The sequence below is a fragment of the Gymnodraco acuticeps genome, unplaced genomic scaffold (genome assembly GCF_902827175.1).
Source record: "Gymnodraco acuticeps unplaced genomic scaffold, fGymAcu1.1, whole genome shotgun sequence".
NCBI classification, from domain to species: Eukaryota; Metazoa; Chordata; class Actinopteri; order Perciformes; family Bathydraconidae; genus Gymnodraco; species Gymnodraco acuticeps.
Window position 1 is genome coordinate 466,729 of NW_022991444.1, and position 15,706 is coordinate 482,434.

Below are 15,706 nucleotides of genomic sequence, written 5' to 3' on the forward strand. Positions count from 1 at the left end.
GGCTGAGAAGAATAGCCAGACTTGAATCCTTTTCTCTGCTATCAATGCCAAAGATGGTACGTCTACCTTTATACATTACTCCAGTGGTTCCCAAACTTTTTGTGCCCAAGGCACACCAAAGGACAAGTAAAAATCTCAAGGCACACCTATTGTGCAAAATAGCCCTTATAACACGTGTTATCACTCATATCATGTAAAATATCTGTAAATGTGCATAATTATTTACTAATGCCAAATAAAATGTGACAAAGACAACTATATTACTCATGAAATATTTATTAACGAAATATTTCAGAAATTAATTTGAAACTTTATCAAATTAGGCTTCATCAAAGCAGCAACACACTCATTTAAACTAGACAGGTCACAACATTAAAAATGAGGCAAAGGAAACTCAGCAGAAATTCAGCACAGAGAACTGTCAATGCAAGGAAGCTGCATTGTCCATGGTCCTGAACTACAAATTATAAATGTAACATTTCAGCAATCAGCATTGAAACATTTGCTATTGTAAATATTTTGCCGACTTACAAATTAGTGAGATACATGTGCATGTCGGGGCGCGCAGAATGTTTTAATCCTTGGTGGCACTGAGGAGAGGGTCACTCGCAAGTCCTGTTCAACAGAGAGCCGTGACCTCCTGTTGTTCTTCATGTAAACCAGAGTAGAGAACGCCAACTCCAGAGATGGGGTCGTTACTAAAAAAATGTAATATATTACATATTACTTAAAAAAATATATATATATATTACACTACTTTGTTACTATCTACATAAAGTAACTCGTTACTTTACTCGCCGAGCACGTACGACCTGCGCATGCGTGAGTGGCAATAACTTTCCTTACCAGCAGGCGGCGGTAGTGTGTATTTGTCATTCAAAACAGGCAACAACCGGAAGACAGAGAAGAAGAACAGACTACGTGATATAAACAAACAACAAATAGCTGTGCGGTAGCTTCACCTTAGCATGTGTTCTTTGCAGGTGCTTGTTTGTCACAAAATCCCACGGCACACCCGGACTTGCCTCACGGCACACCAGTGTACCGCGGCACACCGTTTGGGAACCACTGCATTACTCCATTTCCCTCCTTATCATTCCCACATGCTGTTATTTTAAGTCTTCCTGGATTAGTGAGATATGAATGTGTAGCCAGCCAGACTCTCTATCCAAGATATTAAGAGGCTCTGTCTTGGCTTCCTATCACCAAATCACTCACTCTGCTCTTGGTGCTTTTACACTAAGTCGTTCTGGATAAGTGTCACATTAATGTCGACAATGAAAAGACACCTGCATTTAAGGAAATCGATGGTAACCCACCAGAAGGTATGTGCATTGTTATCCTTCTGAGATAGAGCGTTGAAGAGTGTAATCCCTAAACTACAAGTCAATGTCTCAGTGAGTAGAATGATGCGAAAACATTACTAGATAGTCATGTTGTCTGTCTTGTGGCCTGTGGACAAGTAGTCACTCTGGATCAGGTATCTAAACCTGCAGGGAGAACTTCAACTGCCTCGGATTAAGCAACAATTTGAACTAGCAGAGCGATGTCCCTGCTTCCTTTTGAGGGAGGTAGGACTCAGCAGACATTGCCCCATCCTAATCTTGACTGGTGGTGATTGTCAGCTTCAGCCATCACAATGTAATCCTACAATTCAGAACTAGCGGGTCATTGCTGGAGTCACCACTAATCCACTTGCAGTCGCAAAGGTAACAGTGGTGAAAACACTCCTAATGTCCAATAGCAGAGAGTCCAAGGGATACTTGATGTGGCCCAGGGCAGGTCCATCACAACGAGGAGATACAGGCAGTATTGCAGGATTACTAAAAGCCATCCAAGATGGAATCCTGGGAGAATGGGGATAAAGAACTGGGAAATATGGCCAGCTTTTTTAAGAGATGTTGTAGAGGTGTCCAAAGATAATCGGTCAATATGTTGTCAGCTGTCGTTTTTTTCTTTCGTTTTTGCAATTTTACTTACAAGAAGAGACTAATTACATTGTCTTTACAAGAGGAAAGAGTCCTCTCATTGTAAAGATTGTGAATTATCTAGGTACTTCATGATCTCAGCTGTAGTAATCTTGCACTGTTGATCAAAATAAATGACTCCACCAATCATTTTGGGTCACGCAAACACAACATACCACTAAAGGGCTGCCAAATCTTTCCAACAAAAATCCCATGGTCCAAATTTGAGAGATGGAATTGGCAATCTAATCAGCTGTAGTACCGATTCTACAAGCATGATCAGTCAATTCATAGAGACTGATTACATCTTCTAAGAATCAATCTGTAGACACCAACAGAGTTACACACACCACTCACCAACAAAATGATACTCAGGCTGAAGCCAACTTCTAGCATTGTTATTCTCTGGATTCAGTCCAGTGGGCTTCACTGGCAGGCGAGCACATACTTACTGTGGATAGAGTTGTGATTAAAGAATGAAGAGTATCTCTACGGTTCTTTATCACTCTGCCTATTTCTCTCCTTGTCCTTTCTCTCTTTCACGTTCACTCACTCCTCATGTCCTTATCCTCTCCTTTTGATCCTTGTTAACATTCTATAATAACAATATTAACACATACCTTTTTTGGGTAGTGTCAATTCTGCTCATTATATTTATGTTATACATTTGTTTTAATTAGTCTTTTATCATAATGAGAAAGTGTTAATTGATGAAAGTATGATGCAAAATGCTGTGTAATACAGAACAACTCAGTGAACTGTTCACTGATGTATTTCATTCGTTTGTTGCCACACTTTTTGCAGAGTATATGCTTGCAGCTCATACAGCAGTACAACAGATGTATGGTTATATTCAGGCATTCAAAGAAACTTGGTGTAAGTTTAATACAGACATATTGTACAGCACCTCCCATAAACATTGCTATCATTCAATGGAAACTAAATGATTTCCCTAAATTTAAACAAAGTGCATTTGTTAACTTATCCTAAACACACATTGACCACCACCCAACAGCTTTACATAACTCTAGCGCTTCATTCCTGTTAGTATATTTAAGGTAATGGTTATCATTGGGAAAACAAATTGTTCTTATACAAGCATAACCCCTTGGGGAAAGTGTTAAGTTAATTAGCTGATTGTTTATGATTCTTTCCTACTGTATCTTTATTGTCTTTCATTTGAATGTTGAAGCAGACGTTACCTTCTGCCTCAGTGCTGCGTTGGCACCACTCGGTTGTATAGGAACGTTAGTCACAGACGGAATGTCCAGTACATTTGGCCGCTACCAATCTCAATTCAAATGGAATCAGGGACAGACTTGTTTACCCTGGATAAGGGAACCTACTGTACATGTGGTGTTGTTGTTGTTGTTGTTGTTGTTGTTGTTGTTGTAGTACTACCTTCTTCTTCTCCCCTCTCTTTATTCCTACAGTGGTGGCACTCTACTGACAGTGAGCGGGACCAACCTTGCAACCATCCGAGAACCAAAAATCAGGGCCAAGTATGGGCAGGCAGAATCCTTTCATGTGAGTATTGATGTGTGACACACACACACACACACACACACACACACACACACACACACACACACACACACACACACACACACACACACACACACACACACACACAGACTAACATTAACAGGCAGCCCAGTGTACGTAGAGCAAATATAAATTCACAAAGGCACCCTGGCAGTAGATACATACTACATTATTCATCTGTACGCATACAGTACATACATCAACTGACACATATATGCAGGCATACCCCTCCGCCTACACAACATGATCTACAGACAACTTATTCTACTGTGCCACTAAAGGTGGCAGACACACTGTCTGTGTGAGTCTGCTCCCTGTACAGATACAGCTTCAGACAGCTAACGCTACCTCAGGCCACATAGCTTTTCAAATGTCAGCGCACCACATGAGTGTTTGTGTCACTGAAAGAAAGAGACAACATGAGAGGGACTGTGTGCGTGAGTGAAGGAGAGACAGATGGAGATGCTTGGGGAATAAAGATGAGAAACCAATTCAGTGTCTCATCTGAAAAGTTGAAGAGCTTCGTCAATTCTATAGATTCTCAAAGCACTTTAGTGATTGACATTGAGAGTTTAAAGCTCTTATAGTTGTCAAGGTTGAACACTTCAAATCAAACTGAGGCACTCCAACCTGTTTGCGAGGCAAACAGAATGCATCCCACACAGCCCTCTATCAAAGTGCTACTTAAAGGACCATGTTTTTAATGCTGTCGCCAATTTAATACAAACCACGAATACTGAAATGACAGCCTTTTTCCAAAGCATATCGGGTTTCCCACACATAGACTTTACTTGGGCGGGCCACCCAGGTATATTAACGTACAATATTCCGCGACCCATTTAGGTTTAATTTTTTTTTAGCACGACGCCATCTGCGATCGATTAACTAGTGGACAATGAACCCTCGCTCTACCCCTGCTGTACCTGTTCGCTCTGCTGTCGCGTGAAGGGTCTGCTTTATGCGCTCCGCAGTAACTCCGCTGCAAGGCTCCGGCGAACAGTTCACCCACTAGCACCCCCCACCCCCCCCCCCCCCATCCTCAGCAACCACCACAGGTATCCACAAGTATTTCAGATCTGTGGGAAACGCTGCATATACTATGGTGTTTTTACATTTTGTATTACATTTGCTTCCCTTCCAAACAGCATTTACTTTTTCATTTCATAACTGCGTGACAGCCAACGTAAGATAAGAATCAATGACAATTAACCTCATGTCCACTTTACACAATCATTTGTCAAAAGTGGTATTACTGCATTGTATGGCAATGCAATTGGACGTGGGGTTAGATTTGAAATCTCTGTGATCCCTGTGACTAGCTTTGAAAAATTGCACTCCTTTTGCAATAAAACATGAAAGCAATTTATTTAATATTTACATGTTTTTATTGTGTTTAGACGCATGTTAGCTTAATATCTTTTCATTTGCTGAATTTGTTTATATACATATGGAGTTGTACTTAAAGGGGCCCTGATATGTTAATCTTCTGGTATGTGTATTTTGTGTATCTACTGTGAAATGCCTACATGATTTAATGGTCAAAGGGGAGTGTAAGGGAGAGAAATTATACTATGCTATAATATATTATACTATAACTAGCTATACTATACATATTATACTATTTCACCCATTATACTATTTAACCCACTACAAGAAGGGAAAGGGGAAACACCTGAAAAACGAAATAGGGCCTCTTCAAATCCTTATTTATTCATACACCTTTTGTATTTACTAGTAAATGGTCTACTTCCTATAAATTGAAGCAAACATGGCCATGACATCTTGTATTCATGTATTCTCCAAAGCAATAATGTTAAATATCCTCCAGTACAAGCAAAGGAACACAGGCCATTGTCCATTATTAACAGTTGATCATACATTTGCAACCAATTTACATTTCCAATAGGCATAACAGCACTGCAGCTACACGGGGCATTGACAGAAGGGATGGTTCATTATACCCGGAAGATCTGTTTTTAAATAAACGGATAGCCTGCAGGTTATTCTAACTATTTATAAAGAAGGCCAGGCTACCTGTTTTATAGAAGACATCCTCCTGTCAAGAACACTTTAACTAGAATAGTATAAAAACGAGTGCATTTAGGTTTCGGTGCACATTCATTGTACATATATCTTCACAGAGAGAAGACGTCTTTTATGAGGTCTAAGGTCTTTCTTGTTTCCCCATTTTCAGAACTGTACGGTGTATAATAACTCCGTCATGGTGTGCCTGGCTCCGTCGGTAGCTGATTCTGAGCTGGGCTTCTCCGACTCCGGCACAGGCCCGGATGAGATTGGCTTCTACATGGACAACGTGAAGGCTCTGGTGGTGGTCAACGAGACGTTCAGCTACTACCCTGACCCCGTGTTCGAGCCGCTCAGCCCCTCAGGGATACTGGAGCTCAAACCAACGTCGCCGCTCATTCTCAAGGTCAGAAAAGCACTGTTGTTTTCCAGATATTACTTGCATGCATGAACATTTCATTTTTTTTTTACCTTGAAGTGGTAACGTTAGCAATATAAATATTGAAAAACAGGTGTATATTGAACATGACCAGTGGTATTACTTTAGACAGCGCATGCAGTATGAACAAGGGAATCGCCACCCTAACAAAAATGTCAAATGTTCCTGTATACAATTAATCAGATTTAGTTTAATTAAAGGTGGGGTAGGTAAGTTTGAGAAATCGGAATGTCAAATGTCCCAGACAGAAAGTCAACATCATCTTCAGTCTATACATACATAAGACATCTAAACAACAAAGCAACAGGTAGTGGAGCAAAGTAGGTTTAGTGTACTTATCATATTATAAGTATAAAAGGTATGGGGGATGGGGAATAATCGATACGTTTAGCAAATGTAACCATAACGATGGTTTTCTAAACTTCCCTTAATCCCATAAAGAGTCAAAACAGAGCTGCTAACAATGCCCAAACTGTATGTTGTGTTTTTAGAAAGATTGCTTTGCAGAACAAAACTTCAAAAGAGAGCACTTTTCTTACAATAAGATCATTTTACTTACAATAAGAAAAATGCACATAACCACCACCATATCAAAAAGTTTGTTAAAATGATTTTGTACCCACTTGTACACTTTATACACACATTGCGATTACATTATTCAAACCTGAGTCTCAGGTGGTAGGTTTCTCTTCTTTCACTCGGCTGCTAAAGTCCCAAACATATTGACCTTATCTTGTATTAATAATGGCAAAGCCTTCATACACCGACACGTACAAACACACAAACACTGGTATATCTTTCCAAATGTGTTTCCAAGGTCTTTTGGAGAGGAGGACAAAAATCTCACAAATGTTTCATTTAAAGCTGAAAGCAAACGTCCACACTTTCCAAGGCCCATTTATTTCCTTCAGTTACTAACAGCAACTTCTTTCACTAACGTCCTTCTCTGCAGCCTCGAGCCCTCTTAAATAACAGTCTTTTCAATTTGTGTAATTATTTTCTGGTGCTGGAAGGGCAGTGTTGAAGCACGCAGTCCCAAGATGTAGGACATTTGAATTATTTTCGTTTTTATGTCTATAAACAGTAATTGGATTTAAGTATATGAAATTAATTGCCAGTTTTTATCCTACAAAACTCACCGGAAATATGTATTCTAAGAGTTATTGGAGAGAAATTAAAGTGGCTACAGTATGCATGCTATTACTCATGTTGAATTAACTGAAATAACCAGCAGATCAGTGTCTGCAAACAATCGATGGGTTAGTCAAGAGGGTTTTTCTGGCCCAGGGGCCCAAAATGTCATGGCCCCCCCTGACCTTCACCTTTAAAATGTCAAAGAGATGAGTGCAAACCATGAGACTTAGAGAGGACCAGAAACAGATACAGACTATAAAGAGACACACAACCACTACAGAGCTGGAAAAACACCACAAAGAGACCAAAGCAACTACGAAGACATTCAAAATGGCTGCAAAGAGACCACAATCAGACATATGACAAGAGATTCGAAAAAGACTACAAGTGAAGGAAAACAACTACAAAGACACACAAAACAGTTGCAAATACAAACAAAGAGACTACAATTGGAATCACAAAAACGGTGAAAACAGACGAAACAACCACAAACTACAAAGACAACATAGAGACCCTAAAAGATTTAAAGAAAAGCAACAAAAAGATGTAAAACAGCTGTAAAGGGACACAGAGCGCAAAATGAGACTCATGATGACTGAAAGGGAGATAACAACCACAAAGAGACATATAATGACTACAGAGAGACTCAAAGTACTCTAACGGGGGGGAAATAAACTACAAAGAGACACAAAGTACTACAATGGGGGGGAAATAAACTACAAAGAGACACAAAAACAACCATTAATAGACACAAAATTACTACAAAAAAGAATACAAATAGACAGAAAAAGCTGCATTACCACAAAATGAGACTAACAAAGACTATGACCCGAGATAAAACAACCACAGAGAGACACAAAGCAACTACAAACAGACACACACCATGTGTTTCCTGCTTTAACAGAAGAGCCACTGGGGTCTTTTTGCAGGTCTGAGCACAGGGGCCCATTGTCTCCTAATCCAACCATGACATATAAATACTAGCATTAACTATTGACACAACATCGTTAGTCCTGAAAAACAAATGTTCTTTATTTGAGATATTGGACAATAATTGTCATTTATTTGAGATTAGTGTCACATTGATGTCCTATATTTAATCCAGCGTTCAGTGCTTTTATCTTCTGCAAGAATTCGCCTTGACTATCTCTCATGTTATCACAGAGAGAGTCTGCTACGCCGTTTATTTCCATGAAGAGATCGAAAGCGGCATAACCGACGTAATTTATTTCTTAAACGATAATCTATTAGCGAAGAGCCTCTCAGTAATTTCCAAATCTCCTGCTTGGCTTGCCAGTGGAACTGCCTACCCATTGGAAGCAGTGATGAGATGGACAAAAATGCAATTTGGCAGCGTGTGATGCTGGGAAGGGGGAGGGGAGGGTTGCATTTCTCAGAGATGCGTGCACTGCGCTCGCCACGCAATTAATTTCTCATCTGAAGTGTCGGCTGTGTTGTTACCGAGGTGTGTTAGCAGGAGAGAAAACATTTATCTGGTCTTGGTGTTCCGGGAGTGCTTTTGCCGTGTGTGTTTGTGAGAGTGTGTCCCCGGCGCGTGATGCTTCTTTCCTGGACTGTGTGTGTGTGGCAACAGCTCCGTGTGTGGCTTCAACTGGAGTGCATGCGTGGCTTGAACTCTGCATGTGTGTGTTGGTGTGTGTGTGTGTGTGTGAGATGGGATGCATGTTTACAGGGCTGCAGAGCGGGCTGGCGGCCTGCAGAGACGATGGATTGGAAAACGGAGTCTGTCTCTGCGTCCCACTGCTGAGCCAGCGGGAGGGCCTGGCAGCTCTCTCCCCCCTCTCAGTCTATCTTGCTAGCTCCCCAGCTCTGGTTTTTTTCTGCTCATTCCCATTTTCTTTTCTCACTTTGGAGTATGGTCCTTTCATCTTTTCCTCCCTCCTCTCATAATCGTTTCTCTGCTCTCCTGATGTTTTCCATCTTGTTTTCTTTGTATTCAACTTTTCCCCTGTTGCTTTTTGTTTTCTTTCTATTTTCTGAGTCTCCCCTTTTCACACCAATCCCCCCGCCCCCTTCCATAACAGACAAACTGTGTGTCGAATTGGAACTTGATATGGAAATGAAAAACTGGAACAGAATATTGACAAATGTTTACAATTACACACCACCGGTACAGACTTCAGTGGACTAGAGTTTTTGTGACTTCCAACTGCCTCTATATTAAATGCAAGCATGGGGACACTTATTCTACCTTCAGTTTCATTTCTTACTCTCCTTCTCCAGCTGGCTTGAGGACTCATTATGGGTTTAAACTACAAAACAAAATAACAATATTTGTCTTAGAGTACAGACATTCATGAATCAAACATACAAAAGATGAAGAAGAACATTGTATCAGTAATTCTACAGTTGCAAGTAAACAATTGATGATTGAAAAGTAGTAAACAAAATTGATATACTGTATAAGACAACATCTATATGTGTTTGTATCCATAGCCATAGTGCTTCATTTCCTTTGGTAGTTTGATATGAAACCTTTCAGCCATTTGACTTTCTCTGTACATCTAGTAAAGGTTGCTGCCATAGTTAATATTTGCAACATTAAAAGTTCTTAAGGTTAATTTACTTTGCATCAAGCATTTTCCTGGCTGTTAGACTTTAGTTGTACATCTTCGAATAAATCGTCCACACCAATATTAGCCAATGGGTACATCATGGCATAACATTTTTAAACGTACTCAATAAGACCTTGTTTCGTGTCTTTTGTGGTCAATAAAGTTAGTAGTATGACAAAAATAAGTAAAAGGTTGCGACGTAGCGCCAGCACATAATGCTTGAGCCCTTTTTCCATATTGCATTCAAAGCTCGTCATTTACTATGATGATCACACAGCAGTGACGTGCGGTGAGGTTCATGGCTGGTGAGGCACTGACTCTATCAGTCAGATTTACAAATATTATTATATTTTGACTAGGGCTGTCAGTCGATTAAAATATTTAATCGCGATTAATCGCATGATGTCCATAGTTAATCGTGATTAATCGCAAATTATTCGCACATTTGTTATCTGTTCTAAATGTACCTTAGAGGGATATTTTTCAGGTTTTTAATACTCTTATCAACATATGAGTGGACAAATATGCTTTATGCAAATGTTTGTTTGGAACAATGACAAATATTCTCCTGAATATTTTCAATACAATAACCTGGACCCTCTCTCTCTCTCTTACCCAACCCTGTGTACTTCTTTGCACTGAGCCAGTTGCTCAAACAGACAAGCTTGTTTACAGTTGTCGGCGAAATGCCGCTCCTCTGTCTTCATCTTCAGTCAAAGCATGTCAAGTAGTGTTGACGGCCGGCTCGGTTCGCTGACGGACGGCACCGCCCTTACTTTATTATGTTTTTAAATGACCTCATCGAGGTTGCGCCGACAGAGGCCCGCCGTTTCCCCGCAGCGAGGCTTCGCCCCCGTTGACAGTTCACTAGCACCCCCCCCCTCTCCCACCATCCAACTAACAACAACAACGTCAAGCCTTTGGGATCTGAAACTACGGGGCGTTAACGCGTTAAATTGCATTAGCGCGTTAACTTGACAGCCCAAATTTTGATCTTAATCGAAATATTCGGTTATTTTCAAAAGCTTTTTTAGTCTGACGCTTCGATTAATTTTAAACAGACCATTCAACAAAAGGATACCCACAAAATGTAGTTCCATTTAAATATTGGATTGTTCTCTAGTAAGATCCCATTTTCAATAAAATGGTGGACTTACCTTGACTTGAAGATGAAGTCCATGCGCCTATCCTTCTGGACAAAAACCTCTAATACTTTGTTGTAAAAGTCCTCCTTATCTTCCTGTAGTTCAAAACTCTAGCTTGTTGTTTGCGTCTACCGTCTCTGCGTCGAATAACAGTAGCAACAATAACCTGTGGGCTCACGTGCGCCCCCTCCAGTGCGGCAGATTACTGTCTGCCTCACCTTGAGTCTGTTTACTGTGCTTTTATGTCACATCAGCAAGACTAAATATCTCAAACAGAGACACACATACATTACATACATTAGCTAGACTATGGAAAGTCAGCAGGACGCATATTAAAGTCTCTGTAAACATTATATTGGCGACATACAGAGTGATAGCAACAGGCACGCGCCAAATGTATGCGCTCAACGTGGTTTCGAGGGATTACGCAATCCGAGGTGAGTTGTCGCTGCCTCAACTCCCATCTCTCATCGTATGGGAACTGAAAATACGCCATTTCAGCTATTTTTACTAATATGATCAAAATTAATGGAATCAAACAGAACATACATTTATAGCACAGACCAGTGGAGAAATATTAATATTTATTTCATTTTATTGTTATTTGTATTTTTTACTTTTCATGAGGAGGGCACTGCCACACCTGCCTCCCCTGGCCGCACGTCCCTGACACACAGTATATTTGCTTGAATGAGTTGAATGCCTCTCCTCACCACATCTCTCTCCGTCTGTCTTCAGGGTCGAAACCTCATCCCCTCGGCTCCGGGGAACAGTCGCCTGAACTACACGGTGCTGATCGGAGAGACTCCCTGCATCCTCACCCTGTCTGAGAGCCAGCTGCTGTGTGAGTGGCCCAACCTCACCGGACAACACAAAGTCACGGTGAGTCACGCTCCTCTGGTGCTCTGCCTCTATCAGGCACATCCTCATCTGACGTCACTTCCTGAAATGATTCCGTGCCATTTTGGACCAGAATGCCTCGAATTGATTATCCGAAAGAGACCTTGCTCCAAATTATGGGCTGAGACCTTCATGCTAGACTTCTTTCTTAATCCATTGTTCTTTCTTATTCATTAAACAACTGGGTCAGGTTTTAGTATGCCAGATTAATTCCAAAAAGCAGTTTATAAAAGGACCAAAAATACCACCTGCTCTACTTGTTATGTGCACACTGACACAGTAATTCATGTTTACGAAGATAAAAACACGGCCACCTGACAATCTCAGCCCATAATGTCACTCTAACCTTGTTTATGAGTTATGTGAATAACCCTTTCTAAACAATTTCCTCTTGACAGATTCAGCATACGCTTCATTGCGCTTGCACACCAAGGCTGCTGTTAAATATTTAACGCTTAATTAACATGTTGATCTTCATTGGCCTTCAGATAGCCTGTTGCTAAAGTGGAAGTTTCAGGAGGTAGACCCCTGATGAATACCAATGACGGTACATTCAAATACAAAGCACAGATATGCAAAGTTAAGTGCTTAAGAGTTACATTCGCTAAGGGTGTTAACATCCCAACTCACAGGGAAATCACTTTTTCACATAACGTGTTGAAACAGGAACACAGTGAACGTTTGCCAATTGAAAACCATGGTTGTGGTCGAATTGTCAAAACAATACATTTTCCTAACACTTTTTCTTCACCTCAGTGAAAACATGTCTTGGAGTTAAGGAGGACAATTGCTACTCAATGTATAAGCACATCTAGATACTTCCCCCATGCGCTCTTATCATGTTTTGTGTTGTTCCATGCAGGTTTCATAAACAAGGAAAACATAAAAAAATGCTTTTTACTTTATAACCAAGGTTTAAATTAAAATCAGAAATGAAAGAGAAACTAATGGTTGCTCACGCTCTTTCCTACACTCATGTCCACACTCTATTTATCGACATGAATGGTAATATGATTGTATTGCAATTTGAATGAAAAATACTTTATGCAATATATGCATTACTCTTTTGGCCTACATATGGTTTAGCGTGCATAGCACCATTCAAACATGTTGCATTAAACAATATCACTTAAGAACCCCCACACAACTCAGTGAAATGTTGACTTTATTTTATGATTTACAGTTATTAATATATCGTTCAGAGTTTTCCTTTTGGTTTAACAAATTGTTAAAAGTTCAACTCATATGGCAAGCTATGGCTGAAAATGCACAGTAACAATGTGTGTCGCTCACGATGGGTTGTATCTGTCAACAACGGAATGGTGCGTCATTAAAAATATTGGAACAGCATTTTCCCCTTTTCTTTAGTAAAGACTGGTCCTCTTTAACATTTGCTAAAGGAGTCTAAAGTTATATACATACCTTCTTTAGAAGATAAACTACAACTGAATTTGAGGCAACCATAAGTGAAATTAAGATAAGAAAAATGCATGAGTTTCCACTTTCTGCTACAGTTTGTGTCCATGACAAGGCCATTTCAGCAGGGCTTTGTCCTGCAGTCATGCAGAAACAGAAAAGGCAGTATTAAGAATAGAATTGTTTCTGCAGGATGCCGCTGAAATGCAGACGCTAAGCTTGCATCCGAGCTCTAATCCAGAACCCACGTTCACTGTATAAAGCTTTCTGATGTGCAAATTGTGTCTTCCTCACGTCATCACTGAGATATACTTCCTGTTTCCCATGTGAAGCTGCTACTTTTTCCTATCACCTCCCACAGTGTGAATGCTGTCACTTTCATTTCTAGAGGTTCTCAAAAGTGCGACACAGTGCTGGATAAAGTCAGAACAAGCTTGCGAGTGCGTCCCGCGGCAAAGCGTTCAGCTGTTCTTGTCCAGAGCTGTCAGCAGCCTGCAGAATGACACGACTGATTCACGGTGACGGCAGCAGGCTTTCAGAATCCCCGCGCAGCTCCTGGAGCATCGTTACAGCGGAAGGTCAAACCTCAGCCAGGAGACGCAGAACTCTCTCTGAACACGCGGATGTTTCTCTGTATATCCCGCGAGTTCACCCACCCTTTTCTAAACTCATCACCAATGTCCTTTCACTGTCATTTCCACTATATCTTTATGACATTTACTCCCCGCTAGCTACAGCCAATATACCTAGAAAGCCACTGACAGCGCGTCCATGTAATTCAATATGATAGCTCTCAACGCAACCAGCCAGATCCAAGAAGGAACTGGAATTTCTATCTTTCTTTTTTTAAACAAAATGTCATGTCGAATATCGGAGCGGTGCGATGTGTTGGCGGGGGTGGTGGAGTTAGTCCTTCGTCTGACAATAGCCGAAGAAAAAATAGAGCTGTCTGTTCGGATCTATTAGTGTGTGTGTGTGTGTGTGTGTGTGTGTGTGTGTGTGTGTGTGTGTGTGTGTGTGTGTGTGTGTGTGTGTGTGTGTGTGTGTGTGTGTGTGTGTGTGTGTGTGTGTGTGTGTGTGTGTGTGGTGTGTGTGTGTGTGTGTGTGTGTGTGTGTGTGTGTGTGTGTGTGTGTGTGGTGTGTGTGTGTGTGTGTGTGTGTGTGTGTGTGTGTGTGTGTGTGTGTGTGTGTGTGTGTGTGTGTGTGTGTGTGTGTGTGTTTGTGTGTGTGTGTGTGTGTGTGTGTGTTGACTATAAATGTTTGAGGCCTTGTATGTTTGTGTTTGCGGAACTCTGCAGAAAAAGGACACAGCTGTAACACAATAATATTCCCCGTGTAGAATGACCTACATACACACCCCAATGGGTGTCCAGACATGTGTGTTTGTGTGTGTGGGGGTACAGAGTGTGTGTTGGCAGCTGTGTGCCTCCCTTTTATTTTGGCCTTCAGCTTTTAAAGTTCCGCCGTCTGTCATTCAGTCTGTCAGGAGAATAAAAATAGACAAATGCCTCGAAAATGTGTCGCTGATTTAATATTGATTACACTTGCTCAAGTCAAGTCATCTGAGGAAATGATCTCCCCTGGATGATCGTACTAGATACAGCAGTGACCTATGATAAGATGATCAATTGGTAATACTAATGTGAATGGCAAAAAGCAACGGTTTGTCTCCATACGTGCTGCTTTATTGATCGGTTGTGCATGCAAGACCTACTGTACATCAAATGTGTGCGTATTAATTTACCAGGTAATCCGTTTTATATCATAAAAAACTAGGGATGCACGATATTGGTTTTTTGAAACCGATACCGATAACTTCCTGCTTCTCAAGACCGATACCGATAACCGATAATACAAAAAAATGTACGCCACTAATTATTTTAATGCGATTAACGCATGTGTATTTTTTTTCCTTGGCCGCCCCGTAGTTTCAGAGCGCATCGAGTTTAAAATACCATCTACAAGCTGATGCTGACAGCCCCGCTCCTGCCGCCCGCTTGTGGCAGACCACACTTCCACGCTCACCGGCAGGCACCGACTGGCCATCGGGAGGACCGGGAGGGTGTGTGTATGTGTGGCCCGAGCGAGCGAGAGACCTTACGTGCATTGTTGTTGTTAGCATCTGGTGCTAGCTAGCTGCGCTAACGGATATAAGGAGCTGTTTAAATGAAAACAGAGGAGCGACATTTCGCCACAACTGCGCCGAGCACTTGACTTTATGCAGGAAGCCAGACAGTGGGACATTGTACGAAAAGTCAGCACACTCAGCACGGATAGTGCAACATGATTGCAGCGTCCAGGCAGCTCCGGTTCGAGCATATGCCTTGAGTTGCACATAGCTCCAACGCCCATACCACCGACGACATGTTTGTTTACTGTCCTGGCTTCACACCATTTACGTCACAGCCAGGCATGAGTTAGGGAGCGCTGGATTTGTGAAGAAGTCCCCTCTTCCTAAACCACTAATACCACAGTACTGGCAAAACGGGAGGATCCGAGTGAAAAACAAGCGCCCCTCATCCCAATCCACCCACACTGCAGTATTTTTTTCTTTTTTTT

At 41.3% G+C, this 15,706-nt stretch overlaps 1 protein-coding gene across 5 annotated transcripts in view; it reads left to right on the top strand.

Annotated features, from left to right (window-relative positions):
* The window catches only part of LOC117532877 (plexin-A1-like), a 294,410-nt gene that overhangs the window by 230,481 nt on the left and 48,223 nt on the right, over positions 1 to 15,706 (top strand). For all 5 annotated transcript variants that reach the window (XM_034196449.1, XM_034196453.1, XM_034196451.1 and 2 more), the window contains exons 17-19: positions 3,401 to 3,494; positions 5,707 to 5,943; positions 11,570 to 11,713. In XM_034196449.1, the coding sequence (XP_034052340.1) occupies positions 3,401 to 3,494; positions 5,707 to 5,943; positions 11,570 to 11,713 (475 nt within the window). The remainder of the gene's footprint in view (positions 1 to 3,400; positions 3,495 to 5,706; positions 5,944 to 11,569; positions 11,714 to 15,706) is intronic.